We start from the raw sequence: 15,399 nt of genomic DNA, 5'->3' as shown, positions 1-15,399 counted from the left end.
TTTCCTGGGAAAATATCATCATGAGTTTAATGTAGTTTCCTGAGCACATATCATCATCATTTTGTTGTAGTTTCCTGGGAAAATATCATTTTGAGTTGGTTGTAGTTTCCTGGGAAAATATCATCATGAGTTTAATGTAGTTTGCTGGGAAAATATCATTTTGAGTTGGTTGTTGTTTCCTGGGAAAATATCATGTTGAGTTGGTTGTAGTTTCCTGAGCACATATCATTATGAGTTTCTTGTAGTTTCCTGGGAAAATATCATTTTGAGTTGGTTGTAGTTTCCTGGGAAAATATCATGTTGAGTTGGTTGTAGTTTCCTGAGCACATATCATCATGAGTTTCTTGTAGTTTCCTGGGAAAATATCATTTGAGTTGGTTGTAGTTTCCTGGGAAAATATCATGTTGAGTTGGTTGTAGTTTCCTGAGCACATATCATCATGAGTTTGTTGTAGTTTCCTGGGAAAATATCATGTTGAGTTGGTTGTAGTTTCCTGGGAAAATATCATGTTGAGTTGGTTGTAGTTTCCTGAGAACATATCATCATGAATTTGTTGTAGTTTCCTGGGAAAATATCATTTTGAGTTGGTTGTTGTTTCCTGAGAACATATCATGTTGAGTTGGTTGTAGTTTCCTGGGAAAATATCATCATGTGTTTACTGGAGTTTATTGGGAAAATATCATCATGTGTTTGTTGTAGTTTCCTGGGAAAATATCATTTGAGTTGGTTGTAGTTTCCTGGGAAAATATCATGTTGAGTTGGTTGTAGTTTCCTGAGCACATATCATCATGAGTTTGTTGTAGTTTCCTGGGAAAATATCATGTTGAGTTGGTTGTAGTTTCCTGGGAAAATATCATTTTGAGTTGGTTGTTGTTTCCTGAGAACATATCATGTTGAGTTGGTTGTAGTTTCCTGGGAAAATATCATCATGTGTTTACTGGAGTTTATTGGGAAAATATCATCATGTGTTTGTTGTAGTTTCCTGGGAAAATATCATCATGTGTTTGTTGGCAGTATCCTGGGAAAATATCATCATGAGTTTGTTGGAGTTTACTGGGAAAATATCATGTTGAGTTGGTTGTAGTTTCCTGAGCACATATCATCATGAGTTTGTTGTAGTTTCCTGGGAAAATTTCATGTTGAGTTGGTTGTAGTTTCCTGGGAAAATATCATGTTGAGTTGGTTGTAGTTTCCTGAGAACATATCATCATGAATTTATTGTAGTTTCCTGGGAAAATATCATTTTGAGTTGGTTGTTGTTTCCTGAGAACATATCATGTTGAGTTGGTTGTAGTTTCCTGGGAAAATATCATCATGTGTTTGTTGGAGTTTATTGGGAAAATATCATCATGTGTTTGTTGTAGTTTCCTGGGAAAATATCATCATGTGTTTGTTGGGAGTATCCTGGGAAAATATCATCATGAGTTTGTTGGAGTTTACTGGCAAATTATCATGTTGAGTTGGTTGTAGTTTCCTGAGCACATATCATCATGAATTTATTGTAGTTTCCTGGGAAAATATCATTTTGAGTTGGTTGTTGTTTCCTGAGAACATATCATGTTGAGTTGGTTGTAGTTTCCTGGGAAAATATCATCATGTGTTTGTTGGAGTTTATTGGGAAAATATCATCATGTGTTTGTTGTAGTTTCCTGGGAAAATATCATCATGTGTTTGTTGGGAGTATCCTGGGAAAATATCATCATGAGTTTGTTGGAGTTTACTGGCAAATTATCATGTTGAGTTGGTTGTAGTTTCCTGAGCACATATCATCATGAGTTTGTTGTAGTTTCCTGGGAAAATATCACTTCTATTTAACACCATTATGTCGCTGACCTTTAACTGATCCCCTTCTCAAACCTGAAATATTCGATGGTGGGATTAACACACAAGATGATTTTTCTAATCGACTGCCATACTAACTTTGATGTGTGTTTTGTTAATGTCCTGGTTGTTTTGTCAGGTTCATTTTGTTTATTACGACATGTTGGCACTGAAATAACGCCAACTTAACAGTGAGTGAGTGAGTATGGTTTTACGCCGCTTTTAGCAATATTCCAGCAATATCACAGCAGGGGACACCAGAAATGGGCTTCACACATTGTACCCATGTCGGGATTCGAACTCGAGTCTTCGGCAAACGAGCAAACGCTTTAACCACTAGGCTACCCGACTGCGTCGCCAACTATACAGAGAGTAGACAAGAAATGGCAGGCCATGTTAATTTTCCATTTATTTATAAAGAGTAGGATCCTCTGTGTTGTTTGTAGAAGTGGTAATCGGGTAGTGAGAGGAGGTGAAATCGGGTTAACAATTTTGATTTATAGATTATTGCACCTAGATAGCAACATGCATGCTCTTGTGTAGCTGTTTGTAGTCATCCAGACTTAGCCACTGAGATACCATGCCACAGATTAACATGGACACCTCACTCAGACACAGTGCACGGACTCTGAGCCCAGCTGTCCTTGTTATATTCCCTTCATGCCGAGCGCCTACTTTTGGTATGATGCCACAAGAGGATAGAACCACCGACCTTCCGCTCTTAGGGCAGACCCTCATTCCAATAGACCACAGAGGCGGTCAGAAGTGGTAATCAGTGTTACTTGTAAATATATTGGCATATATTGAGTTGGTTGTAGTTTCCTGAGAACATATCATCATGAATTTATTGTAGTTTCCTGGGAAAATATCATTTTGAGTTGGTTGTTGTTTCCTGAGAACATATCATGTTGAGTTGGTTGTAGTTTCCTGGGAAAATATCATCATGTGTTTGTTGGAGTTTATTGGGAAAATATCATCATGTGTTTGTTGTAGTTTCCTGGGAAAATATCATCATGTGTTTGTTGGGAGTATCCTGGGAAAATATCATCATGAGTTTGTTGGAGTTTACTGGCAAATTATCATGTTGAGTTGGTTGTAGTTTCCTGAGCACATATCATCATGAGTTTGTTGTAGTTTCCTGGGAAAATATCATGTTGAGTTGGTTGTAGTTTCCTGGGAAAATATCATTTTGAGTTTGATGTTGTTTCCTGAGAACATATCATGTTGAGTTGGTTGTAGTTTCCTGGGAAAATATCATCATGTGTTTGTTGGAGTTTACTGGGAAAATATCATTTTGAGTTGGTTGGAGTTTACTGGGAAAATATCATTTTGGGTTTGGTCTTGACAAGGAAGACCTTTCCGTTTGTGGTCATCCGTGATCAACATAAATGAGTCCAGTGCTGATACAGATTACCTCTTTTTGATCCAGATTATACCTATCAGCACGAAAACCTCATCTTTGATTCTTCTGCTGTTTCAAGGAATGCTTTCAACTGCGTTGAGTCTGCTTGGAGGCTCACTACAACAGGGAGTGTTTCCCTTCAGTCGCTTGTTGTTCAAGTGAGCTTCAGTCATGCCCCATTGTCCAACATAAACAGCCAGGTTTTGACGTCTGCTCTTCCGCTACCGGGAACAAGGGGGCAAAGACCAGCACAAACGTATATTCCAATCAATGGTTTCAATCAAATTTGAGATTGCAAAATTACAAAGCACAGCAACCATACCAATATTTGATCCATTTCTCGGAACATTAATCAGGTTTTGATGTGTAATTCTATACGTAGATGACTTTCATTACTTCTATTTAACACCATTATGTCGCTGACCTTTAACTGATCCCCTTCTCAAACCTGAAATATTCGATGGTGGGATTAACACACAAGATGATTTTTCTAATCGACTGCCATACTAACTTTGATGTGTGTTTTGTTAATGTCCTGGTTGTTTTGTCAGGTTCATTTTGTTTATTACGACATGTTGGCACTGAAATAACGCCAACTTAACAGTGAGTGAGTGAGTATGGTTTTACGCCGCTTTTAGCAATATTCCAGCAATATCACAGCGGGGGACACCAGAAATGGGCTTCACACATTGTACCCATGTCGGGATTCGAACTCGGGTCTGTGGCAAACGAGCAAACGCTTTAACCACTAGGCTACCCGACCGCGTCGCCAACTATACAGAGAGTAGACAAGAAATGGCAGGCCATGTTAATTTTCCATTTATTTATAAAGAGTAGGATCCTCTGTGTTGTTTGTAGAAGTGGTAATCGGGTGGTGAGAGGAGGTGAAATCGGGTTAACAATTTCGATTTATAGATTATTGCACCTATATAGCAACATGCATGCTCTTGTGTAGCTGTTTGTAGTAATCCAGACTTATCCACTGAGATACCATGCCACAGATTAACATGGACACCTCACTCAGACACAGTGCACGGACTCTGAGCCCAGCTGTCCTTGTTATATTCCCTTCATGCCGAGCGCCTACTTTTGGTATGACGCCACCAGAGGATAGAACCACCGACCTTCCTCTCTTACCGACCTTCTGCTTTTAGGGCAGACGCTCATTCCAAAAGACCACAGAGGCAGTCAGAAGTGGTAATCAGTGTTACTTGTAAATTTATTGATGTAGAACCCAAAGTCAACAACCTCTGGAGATGTTGCTTCAGGGGTGGGTGGGTGGGTGGGTGGGTGAGATGAGTGAGTGAGTGAGTGAGTGAGTGAGTGAGTTAGTGAGTGAGTGAGTGATTGGGTGAGTGAGTGAGTGAGTGAGTGAGTGAGTGAGTGAGTGAGTGAGTGAGTGAGTGAGTGAGTGAGTGAGTGAATAAGTCAGTATTGTTTTACACTGCAGGTTTAACAACTATGTCAGGTGACCTAATTGTCTAAGGCATAGCAATGCACTGTGCAGAGTTGTGTCCCTTAGGCATGCCACAACCCTAGGGTTGTGGGTTCGAATCCTAGTTCGCCCTCATAATGTTTCCAGGTGTGTGGTTAACATCTGAGACCTGCATCACTTCAAGGCACTCCTCACACCAAGATTACACGCGGATATCACTGAAATACTGTTGAAAACGGTGTTAAGCTCAGCTGACTCACTCACTCACTGATAGCTGGCTCTCAAGACAAACACAGGAATCTCCAGACATGGAAGATGTTTCACCACAAGTCTCCGTGGACAGCTGAGGTGAGGTGAAATGGGGTTTAACGTCGCGTCCAAGATTATTGCACTTATATAGCATAGTGCATGCACGTGTATGTGTGTGTGTGGCTGCTTGTACTAGTTGGGACTGATGCCGATTTATAGTGCTAGCTCACTGAGATACCATGGCACAGTTTAACATGAATACCCCACTCAGACACAGTATACCGACTCCGAGCAGACCAGTCCTTGTTTTAGCCCCTTCATGCCGAGCGCCAGACAGGGTAACAACAAGTACCATCTTTAAACGTCTTTTGGTATGACGCGGTCGGGGATCGAAACCCTGGACCTTCCGCTCTCTGGGCGGCCGCTCTACCATTAGACCACGGAGGCAGTCCTCCTTGGACAGATGACCTTTCTGATTATGCAAATCTTGAAAACAACTAATGATTGTCGCCTCATGAAAACAGTTGGTCATGGAGTGTGCGAGTGAATGAGTTGAGTTTTATGCTGCTTTGGAAAGTATTCCAGTTACATCACGGCATGTCAGCTTACCACTTTGTTGAAACCCACAAGCACAGACATGGTGCTGCCAAAACTAGAAACATAGCCTGGGCAAGCCGGGATTCGAACCCACAATCTAGCATGCCCAAGGGATGCAACTCTGCACAGGACATTGCTGTTATTCATGGATATGTACTTCCATAATAACATAGGACTGCTCATTCAAAATGCTCACTATACTGTCTTCACAACACTCACTTCTTCTGTCGGATGTATGCAGCAGCATCAACCACCATCGCCAGAACTGTGGCAGTGTCATGTTCCGTGCCATGCTTCTGTGGAAAAAGAAAATCAGTCATAGTGTTTGTTTGTGGCTTACACTGCACTCAGCAATATTCCTACCATTTGACAGCGGCGTGTAAATTATAGAGTGAGTGAGTGAGTTTTGATTTTACGCCGCTTTTTTAGCAATATTCCAGCAATATCACGGCAGGGGACACCAGAAATGGGTTTCACACATTGTACCCATGTCGGGAATCGAACACGGGTCTTCGGCGTGACGAGCCAACGCTTTAACCACTAGGCTACCCGACCGCCCCGTAAATAATCGAGTCTGAACCAGACAAGTGGTTAAGATCATGAGCATCGATCCACGTCTTTGGGATCGATGGCATGCATTCAACCAAGTCGCTGAGCCTGACCACCCAATCCATTCAGTCACCTCTTACGACAAGCATAGATAGCTGGGGGACCTCTATTCTTACCCAGAATCTCATGGGTTCAGTTGTAAGGAAAACAGTAGAACAATATCATAAGTGTCAGTGTGTTAGTGGGATTTATACCACAGCCAGCAATACGACAGCAGTCTGTACAGAAACAAGGCAAATAATTATATTGACAAATATACAAACCCACTAAATATCTTTGATGTTTCTTAGTCTGCAACAAGTCTTACTTCACAAAGTGCAGCAAATTATGTGAGCACTTTGATTAAAAACATGAAGAGATTTGGAAAATATCTGTTGATGCTAGGTTGACGGCACACATGCTTTGCAAATCCTGCAATTGAACCAAGTCTGCACTGCAGTTTACGAACCAGATGTTGTTTTAGTTACACGATTTTGATTGGACTGTGCATAGTCAAAATATAACTCCATAAATCCATCCTAGTTCGGCAAGGGTGGCAAGGGTGGCAAGGGTGGCAAGTGGACATTTATAGTCAGTAAACTCCTTTGCCTCGGGAAGATGGAATGTCTTTGTCACCGGAGTCTACAAACTACAATGATTTTGTAATACACTGAAAAATCGATGTAGGCCCATCAATGCCTACCGTATTCAACGTAATAAGCGCCCTGCTCTAATAAGCGCCCACAACGATATTTGTTAATATATTGGCTAGTAAACAATCCCAATTAGCACCCCTTCCGATTGATCAATGTACAAAAGACTTATTTATTCGTGTATAATACGCACTCGTGTGTTATATGCACCCTTAATTATGGGCAATTAAATTCTGGAAAATTATATCTGTTGTATACAAACATTTTCAGGCTGTCAGCATAAACCACGAAATTTATCTTTCAACTCTGTTTTTTCTTCACCAAAATACCATTCTAATAAGAGACCCTTATTTCTAATTTTGAGAGCGCCCTGGGCGCTTATTACGTTGAATACGGTATGTTTAATTTATTTCTTCAAACTGGATGCTTTTGATTTGGGGCAATGGGCCCATGAAACGAAAAATAAAAAATGTGTGGCCTAATTTCAGTGTGTTGTTGTAGAAAATACTTAATTTCCTTAAATCTGGTTGAATTCATCGCCAGTTTGATTGTTCTCAGAGTGACTATTGCATACTGCACGGCTGTCAGTATTACAGCAATATTCAAGTAATGTGCTTCTCCCGCTGTCAATAATTCTGATTGGTTGGAAAAATGAATTGAAAGTCTTCATCAATATACAACACTGATTTATTTTTCTCTCATAAAGTCGAGCAATATATGCAATTCTCTTTTCATTTACATTTCCCATGACATGTATAATGTAATCAATAATTCTTTTCCAACTGTACTTTTACAGCTTAGATTCTGCCTTCCATGCTTCAACTATTCGTGAACTGTTTGGTTTCCAGAGTGGATACTGTACAAACTGAATGAATGTTCTCTTGTTACAAACACGTATACCGTATCTTAAATATGTCGGCACCATCCAATCACTGGGGGAAACAATTCTGAAAAAAGAAGAGGGTATGTTTGTCTTCAAGCTGAGTTGAAGAGTGATCTAGTGACTGATTGGGTGAATGGGTGAGTGAGTGAGTGAGTGGGTGGGTGGAGTGAGTGAGTGAGTGAGTGAGTGAGTGAGTGAGTGAATGAGTGAGTGAGTGAGTGAGTGAGTGAGTGATCGATCGAGTGATCGAGTGAGTGAGTATGGTTTTACGCAATATTCCAGCAAACTCACGGCGGGGGACACCAGAAATGGGCTTCACACATTGTACCCATGCTGGGAATCGAACCAGGGTGTTTGGCATGACCAGCGAACGCTTTAACCACTAGGCTACCCAAACCCCTTTCATGTATTTGAGTCAGCTGATCAGAGAAGTCAACATCAGAGACATAATCACCAGATTCATAGAAGATAAAGTGAGTAACAGCATAGTGTGTACGTGAGAAATCTTCATTTACATCACAATGAGTGGAAAGCCCATGAGTGAGTGAGTGAGTGAGTCGGGTTTGCACCACTTTAAGCAACACTCCTGCAATGTCACTCATTGTACCCATGTGGGGAATCGAACACGGCCTTTGGTGTGACAAGTGAAAACTTTAACTACTTAGCTACCCCACTGCCACAGAAAGCCCTTAGAAAGGGGCATGATAATCAACTTGAAGTCTTGGCCTGAAACAACCCACAGATTCTCCAGATCAGTAGAAGAGCCTGCCTGTTTAACATCACTGAACTCCAGACACAGCATGAGTCAGAGTTGGATTTCACACGCTTATCAATATTCCAACAACATCACAGCAGGGAACACTAAACATGGGCTCACACTGTACCAATGTGGACAATCGAACCCAGGCCTCATCGTGGTGATCGAACACTTTAACCCCTTGGCTAACACCCACTCACCCACCCCCAACCAACAAATTAGTGTTGTCAAGATTCCCAAGTCAACAATTTCGTAACATAAGGTCACTATTTACCTTGAACTGACAGGCGCAAAAAACACAATCATGAGTGAGTGAGTTTGGTTTTACACGGCTTATAGCAATATTAACGCAATATCAGGGTGGCGAACATCAGAAATGGTCTTCACACATTGTACCCATGTGGGGAATCTAACCCAGGTCTTCGGCTAAAGGCTGAACGCTTTAACCACTAGACTACCCCACTGCGCCTGCACACAGAAGACATGCAAATACATTTATTACAAGTTTATATATACGACAAAAGCTGATTCTACCCAGACGCATCCCCATTGTTACACAAACCAACTCACCTTCCTCCCACCATACTTTCCACCGAACATACATGAGCATTTCACACAGACAACCCTTGTAAGAATTTGACAAAAAGTCGTAATCCTTGTCAGAGCCTTGAATGGAACAAGTGGGACGTGACAATATCGGTGTTGTTTATCATCCGGAGTTTACTCTTCAGTGTTCCCGAGTCAGATCCACGCGAACAATGTAGTCCATGTCACAGCCAACAGGCTTCAAGGACTGTCAGTGATTATATACTAAAAATCTTTCATCACACAAGTGAATTTTATTAAAATGATACAACGGATGGCATGTACACAAACTGATGCCTGTTCTAAATATACATATATGATACATTGCCTTGTTTGTACAGCTTGAGGAGATCTGTTGTTATTAAGTCGAGCATGCACGCTTTTTTCATAGTCGATATGTAATCATATCAAAATTAAAATGCCTTTTGACAGATAAGATGCTTATTTTGAACACTTGTTTTGTTTTACTTTGGTAAGAAATTTTAGTTCAAGATTATTTTTAAGGAATTGGACACAAAATAATGAAACTCTTTGAGGAGATATTTTGCCTCTTTGAATAATGGCCCAGGTGGACAAACATAAAATAAATTACCGACGTAATAAGCGCCCCGCTCTAATAAACGCCCACGGCGATATTTGCTAATATATTGGCTAGTGAACAATCCCAATCAGCACCCCTTCCGATTGATCAATGTACACAAGACTTTTTTATTCGTGTATAATATGCACTCGTGTGTTATATCACCCTTAATTATGGGCAATTAAATTCTGGAAAAATATATCCGTCGCATGTAAACATTTCAGGGTATTAAATTTACGATCTTTCAACTCAAAATAATATTCTAATAAGCACCCCCTATTTCTAATTTTGAGAGCGCCCTGGGCGCTTATTACGTTGAATATGGTAACACACATGTGTACATAAACAAAGTATGAAAATCCTCTATTAATTTGGACAGCTGCATTCCTGCTAAAATTGTCCGGATTGACTAACTTCAGGATCAGCAAATCCTAGGAAGAAAGATATGTTACTTGTTTACTAACTGTAAATGTCCAGCAGGTAGGGTTCCAAGATTCCATGGAACATATTGTGTTTGTAGGGCAGGCTCCCTCCTCCATGGGGTTTCAGGGTAAGAATAGGTCCCCAGTAGACTAAAATCTAGTCTATGAAATGAACATATCGTACATAAAAAAACAGTTGTTCAGTTATCTTAATAAAAATATAATAAAAAGGAGCCCAGTGACTCTCTTCATTTTCAGATACTGCAGTGATCTAGACTTGCCAAACATTATAGACTTGCATGGGCTGTATTGGATATATATTTGTATCAGGGTCTGTAAGACAGACTAAGGTCCCCAGCAAACATACCAGATATGCCTATCATAAGAATCGACAATAGATTGGGTGATAAGGTTTGGTGACTTGGTTGAAAGCATGTCTTCAACGTGGATGGTCGCTCATAATAACAACAAATATCTAATCAAATAAAACTTTCAAATTCAAATATTGATTGATGAAATAAATTAGCAATATTTACATATAGGGAAATATTTGGTTATTTCCATTCTCAATATGAAACACGCAGCACTTTGAGAAGAAAAGAAAATTTGATGAATGAATTTCAGTTTTACCCCAATTGTCATTAAAACAACCTTCAGCTACCCTGGTCTGTCAAAACAAGGAGTTTGTTGATTACACAGAAGATGTGATAAATCAGTAGCACTATATAGTCCATTTCATAATTATTTCTGATTTTAAAGTTGTTAGGAAATCTATAGGGCTTTCGGCCTTGAGTACACACTGGCATTAATACCATATAGGTTGCTATGAAGTTAGATCTAAAAAGCCTTCCGAACTAAGACCTAATGTAAATATACACTAGCCATCCGAATTTTGATTGATTTCAAGTACAAAACGTATCAGTTTTTGAACCACTGCATAAAAAAACAGATCTGATGAAAATGGATTCTTAATTGCCATATTGCTTTTAAACAAATGAAAGAAACATGTGATATTTTAGAGGTCAGTACACCATGCAGTGATATTTGAAACAAACTTGGAAAATAATAAAAATATCAATATTCCACAACTGAGTTGTGATAATTGAGGCGGGCCCAAACAAATAACTTTCATGTCAAACTGTGCACATAATGTGTACCTGTCAGAACAAGGGTTGTCAGTATTTATTGCGCAGTTGTTTCCTTCTTAAAGCTTCAACGTTAAAAAAACAAAAAAATAACAATTGCACTGAAACTCAGTTCGTCAAAGGAGGACATTTTGTTCAACTATCAGTTATTAACCAAATGTATTATGTAATTTAATCAAGTCAACAAACTTGTATTCCCTCATGCATCTATTAATTCCACCTAGGCTATTATCCGCTAATCCTGTAGAGGGGCCAGGGGTCGTCATTTCACCATGGAAGTCTCCCGCGTTACTACAACCAGTTGATCAATGTGAGTTGTGCTGGCCGAGAGGGTGAGTCATCCACAAGCCTTCCCTGCCTGCCTGCAGCCACTGCCAGGGACCAGTCATTGACTGCCAGTGTCTCTGTGTGGACCAACATGCATTCATAACTACAACATGTGTCTGTTGTGTGATAAGCTGAATGTAGCATGATACCCCTCAGTCAAAAGATAGTGTGCACTGTTGGCTATGGTATTATACCCCCATGTCATAAGATAATATACTGTTGAATGTAGTATAATACCCCTCAGTCATAAGATAATATACTATTGAATGTGGTATAATACCCTTCAATCATAAGATAATATTCTGTTGAATGTGGTATAATACCCCTCAGTCATAAGATAATATACTGTTGAATATTGTAAAATACCCCTCAATCATAAGATAATATACTGTTGAATGTGGTATAATACCCCTCAGTCATAAGATAATATACTGTTGAATGTGGTATTATACCCCCATGTCATAAGATAATATACTGTTGAATGTGGTATAATACCCATGTCATAAGATAATGTACTGTTGAATGTGGTATTATACCCCCATGTCATAAGATAATATACTGTTGAATGTAGTATAATACCCATGTCATAAAATAATATACTGTTGAATGTAGTATAATACCCATTTCATAAGATAATTTACTGTTGAATGTGGTATAATACCCATGTCATAAGATAATATACTGTTGAATGTGGTATAATACCCATGTCATAAGATAATGTACTGTTGAATGTGGTATTATACCCCCATGTCATAAGATAATATACTGTTGAATGTAGTATAATACCCATGTCATAAGATAATATACTGTTGAATGTGGTATAATACCCATGTCATAAGATAATGTACTGTTGAATGAGGTATTATACCCCCATGTCATAAGATAATATACTGTTGAATGTGGTATAATACCCATGTCATAAGATATATACTGTTGAATGTGGTATAATACCCATGTCATAAGATAATGTACTGTTGAATGTGGTTTAATACCCCTCAGTCATAAGATAATATTCTGTTGAATGTGGTATAATACCCCTCAGTCATAAGATAATATACTGTTGAATGTGGTATAATACCCTTCAGTCATAAGATAATATACTGTTGAATGTGGTATAATACCCCTCTGTCATAAGATAATATACTGTTGAATGTGGTAAAATACCCCAGTCATAAGATAATATACTGTTGCATGTGGTATAATACCCCTCAGTCATAAGATAATATACTGTTGAATGTGGCCTAATACCCCTTGGTCATAACATAATATATTGTTGAATGTGGTGTAATACCCCTCAGTCATAAGATAATATACTGTTAAATGTGGTATAATACCCCTCAGTCATAAGATAATATTCTGTTGAATGTGGTATAATGCCCCTCAGTCATAAGATAATAGGCTGTTGAATGTGGTGTAATACCCCTCAGTCGTAAGATAATATACTGTTGAATGTGGTATAATACCCCTCAATCATAAGATAATATACTGTTGAATGTGGTGTAATATCCTTCAGTCATAAGATAATATACTGTTGAATGTGGTGCAATACCCTTCAGTCATAAGATAATAATATACCGTTGAATGTGCTGTTATACCCCAATCATAAGATAATATACCGTTGAATGTGGTGCAATACCCCCCAGTCATAAGATGATATACCGTTGAATGTGGTGTTATACCCCTCAGTCATAAGATAATATACTGTTGAATGTGGTGTAATACCCCTCAGTCATAAGATAATATACTGTTGAATGTGGTGTAATACCCTTCAGTCATAAGATAATATACTGTTAAATGTGGTATAATACCCCTCAGTCATAAGATAATATTCTGTTGAATGTGGTATAATACCCCTCAGTCATAAGATAATATACTGTTGAATGTGGTGTAATACCCCTCAGTCATAAGATAATATACTGTTGAATGTGGTATAATAGTATTAATACCCCTCAATCATAAGATAATATACTGTTGAATGTGGTGTAATACCCTTCAGTCATAAGATAATATACTGTTGAATGTGGTGCAATACGCTTCAGTCATAAGATAATAATATACTGTTGAATGTGCTGTTATACCCCAATCATAAGATAATATACCGTTGAATGTGCTGTTATACCCCAATCATAAGATAATATACCGTTGAATGTGGTGTAATACCCCTCAGTCATAAGATGATATACCGTTGAATGTGGTGTAATACCCCTCAATCATAAGATAATATACTGTTGAATGTGGTGTAATACCCCTCAGTCATAAGATAATATACTGTTGAATGTAGTATGATACCCCTCAGTCATAAGATAATAATATACTGTTGAATGTGGTGCAATACCCTTCAGTCATAAGATAATATACTGTTGAATGTGCTGTTATACCCCAATCATAAGATAATATACTGTTGAATGTGGTGTAATACCCCTCAGTCATAAGATAATATACCGTTGAATGTGGTGTAATACTCCTCAGTCATAAGATAATACTATACTGTTGAATTTAGTATACTACCCCAGTCATAAGATAATATACTGTTGAATGTGGTGTAATACCCCTCAGTCATAAGATAATATACTGTTGAATGTGGTATAATACCCCACAGTCATAAGATAATATACTGTTGAATGTTGTATAATACCCCACAGTCATAAGATAATATACTGTTGAATGTGGAATGAATTGGGGCTGGGACAGGTATCTTGGGTACTCGGGTCGGGTGGGTACATATTGTCTAATGACAAAAATTGTCTAGATCTCCATGGTTACACTACAAGTCACTAATGTTCGCATTTCTTTCTGCCTTTCATATGTTTGAATAAAGATAAAACTTCTGTCAGCTTCAGTGTATGCATGACCAGACCATTTAAAAAGTGTACATCTAAATACATTTTTTCAGGGTTACTATTCCTAATCAGACATTTCGTACCTACCTCTTGAGACCTGCAGTGGGTACCCAGGTAGGGTCGAGTAATAGAGGGGTGGATAACCGGGTAGTAATTTTGGACTCATCTCAGCCCTAGCATAAATATCCTCAATTATAAGATAATACACTGATGACTGTTAATAATACCCACATATCACTTTGAATTTATTCCCTATACAAGACTTCATCTTCAAGCTGAAATGCTTTCACTTCATCAACTTTTAATCTGAACAGATATTATCAAATAACAAAATACTGTAACGCTCATTCACAGAAATCCTATACTAAAACCCTGTCATGAAAATATCACTGAAATGCAAGATGATACAAAATGTCCAAAGGAAACAGCCAAACCTGTATCAATAATTAATGCTGCATGACCGAGGTGTGCATTCTCCCACAACCTGACAACATTCCTCAGAACAAAGTCAGTTTAATTATGTATAACAGGACAAATATAGGTAGTGGTCAGTCAATGAGAGCCCCACCAGCATCCCGGATCTCGGGCAGGCCATATCACTGTCACTGTTGGTTTTTCAGGAAAACTGCTGATATCCTTGAGACAGCATGAGTGAGTGAGTAAGTATGGTTTTACGCCGCTTTTAGCAATATTCCAGCAATATCACAGCGGGGGACATCAAAATGGGTTTCACACATTGTATCCATGTCGGGAATCAAACCCGGGTCTTTGGTGTGACGAGCAAATGCTTTAACCACTAGGCTACCCGACCTCCCCTGAGACAGCATGAAGAACAGCAAGCCCTGTTGAATCAAATGGTACATCAGGTGCCGAGAACAACATCATTTTATTTTTTTATTCTCAGCATCGCCAAACTGTGTAACTCTGGTACCTGCAGCCCCCTACCATCCAAACTCCCCTCCCCTATGTGGTTGGTTGTGTGTCATCACATCCTGATGGTGTGTTCATGCTATCATCCACTGGTTTGACTGGTCATATAAATGCTGCCCTGATAGAGCAGACTACTGTCAACTACTGCTTAAAACAACATTCATTTACACTCAGGACAAATGAGG

General features: G+C 39.0%; 1 protein-coding gene across 2 annotated transcripts in view; it reads right to left on the bottom strand.

The window, feature by feature from the left end:
* The window catches only part of LOC124140352, a 53,438-nt gene that overhangs the window by 11,529 nt on the left and 26,510 nt on the right, over positions 1 to 15,399 (bottom strand). For both annotated transcript variants that reach the window (XM_048383885.1, XM_046507891.2), the window contains exon 5: positions 5,724 to 5,800. In XM_048383885.1, coding sequence (XP_048239842.1) covers positions 5,724 to 5,800 — 77 coding nt within the window. The remainder of the gene's footprint in view (positions 1 to 5,723; positions 5,801 to 15,399) is intronic.

The sequence above is a fragment of the Haliotis rufescens genome, unplaced genomic scaffold (assembly GCF_023055435.1).
Source record: "Haliotis rufescens isolate VD_foot unplaced genomic scaffold, xgHalRufe1.0.p SCAF_5, whole genome shotgun sequence".
Lineage (NCBI taxonomy): Eukaryota > Metazoa > Mollusca > Gastropoda > Lepetellida > Haliotidae > Haliotis > Haliotis rufescens.
This window is presented reverse-complemented; position numbering and strand designations above follow the sequence as displayed.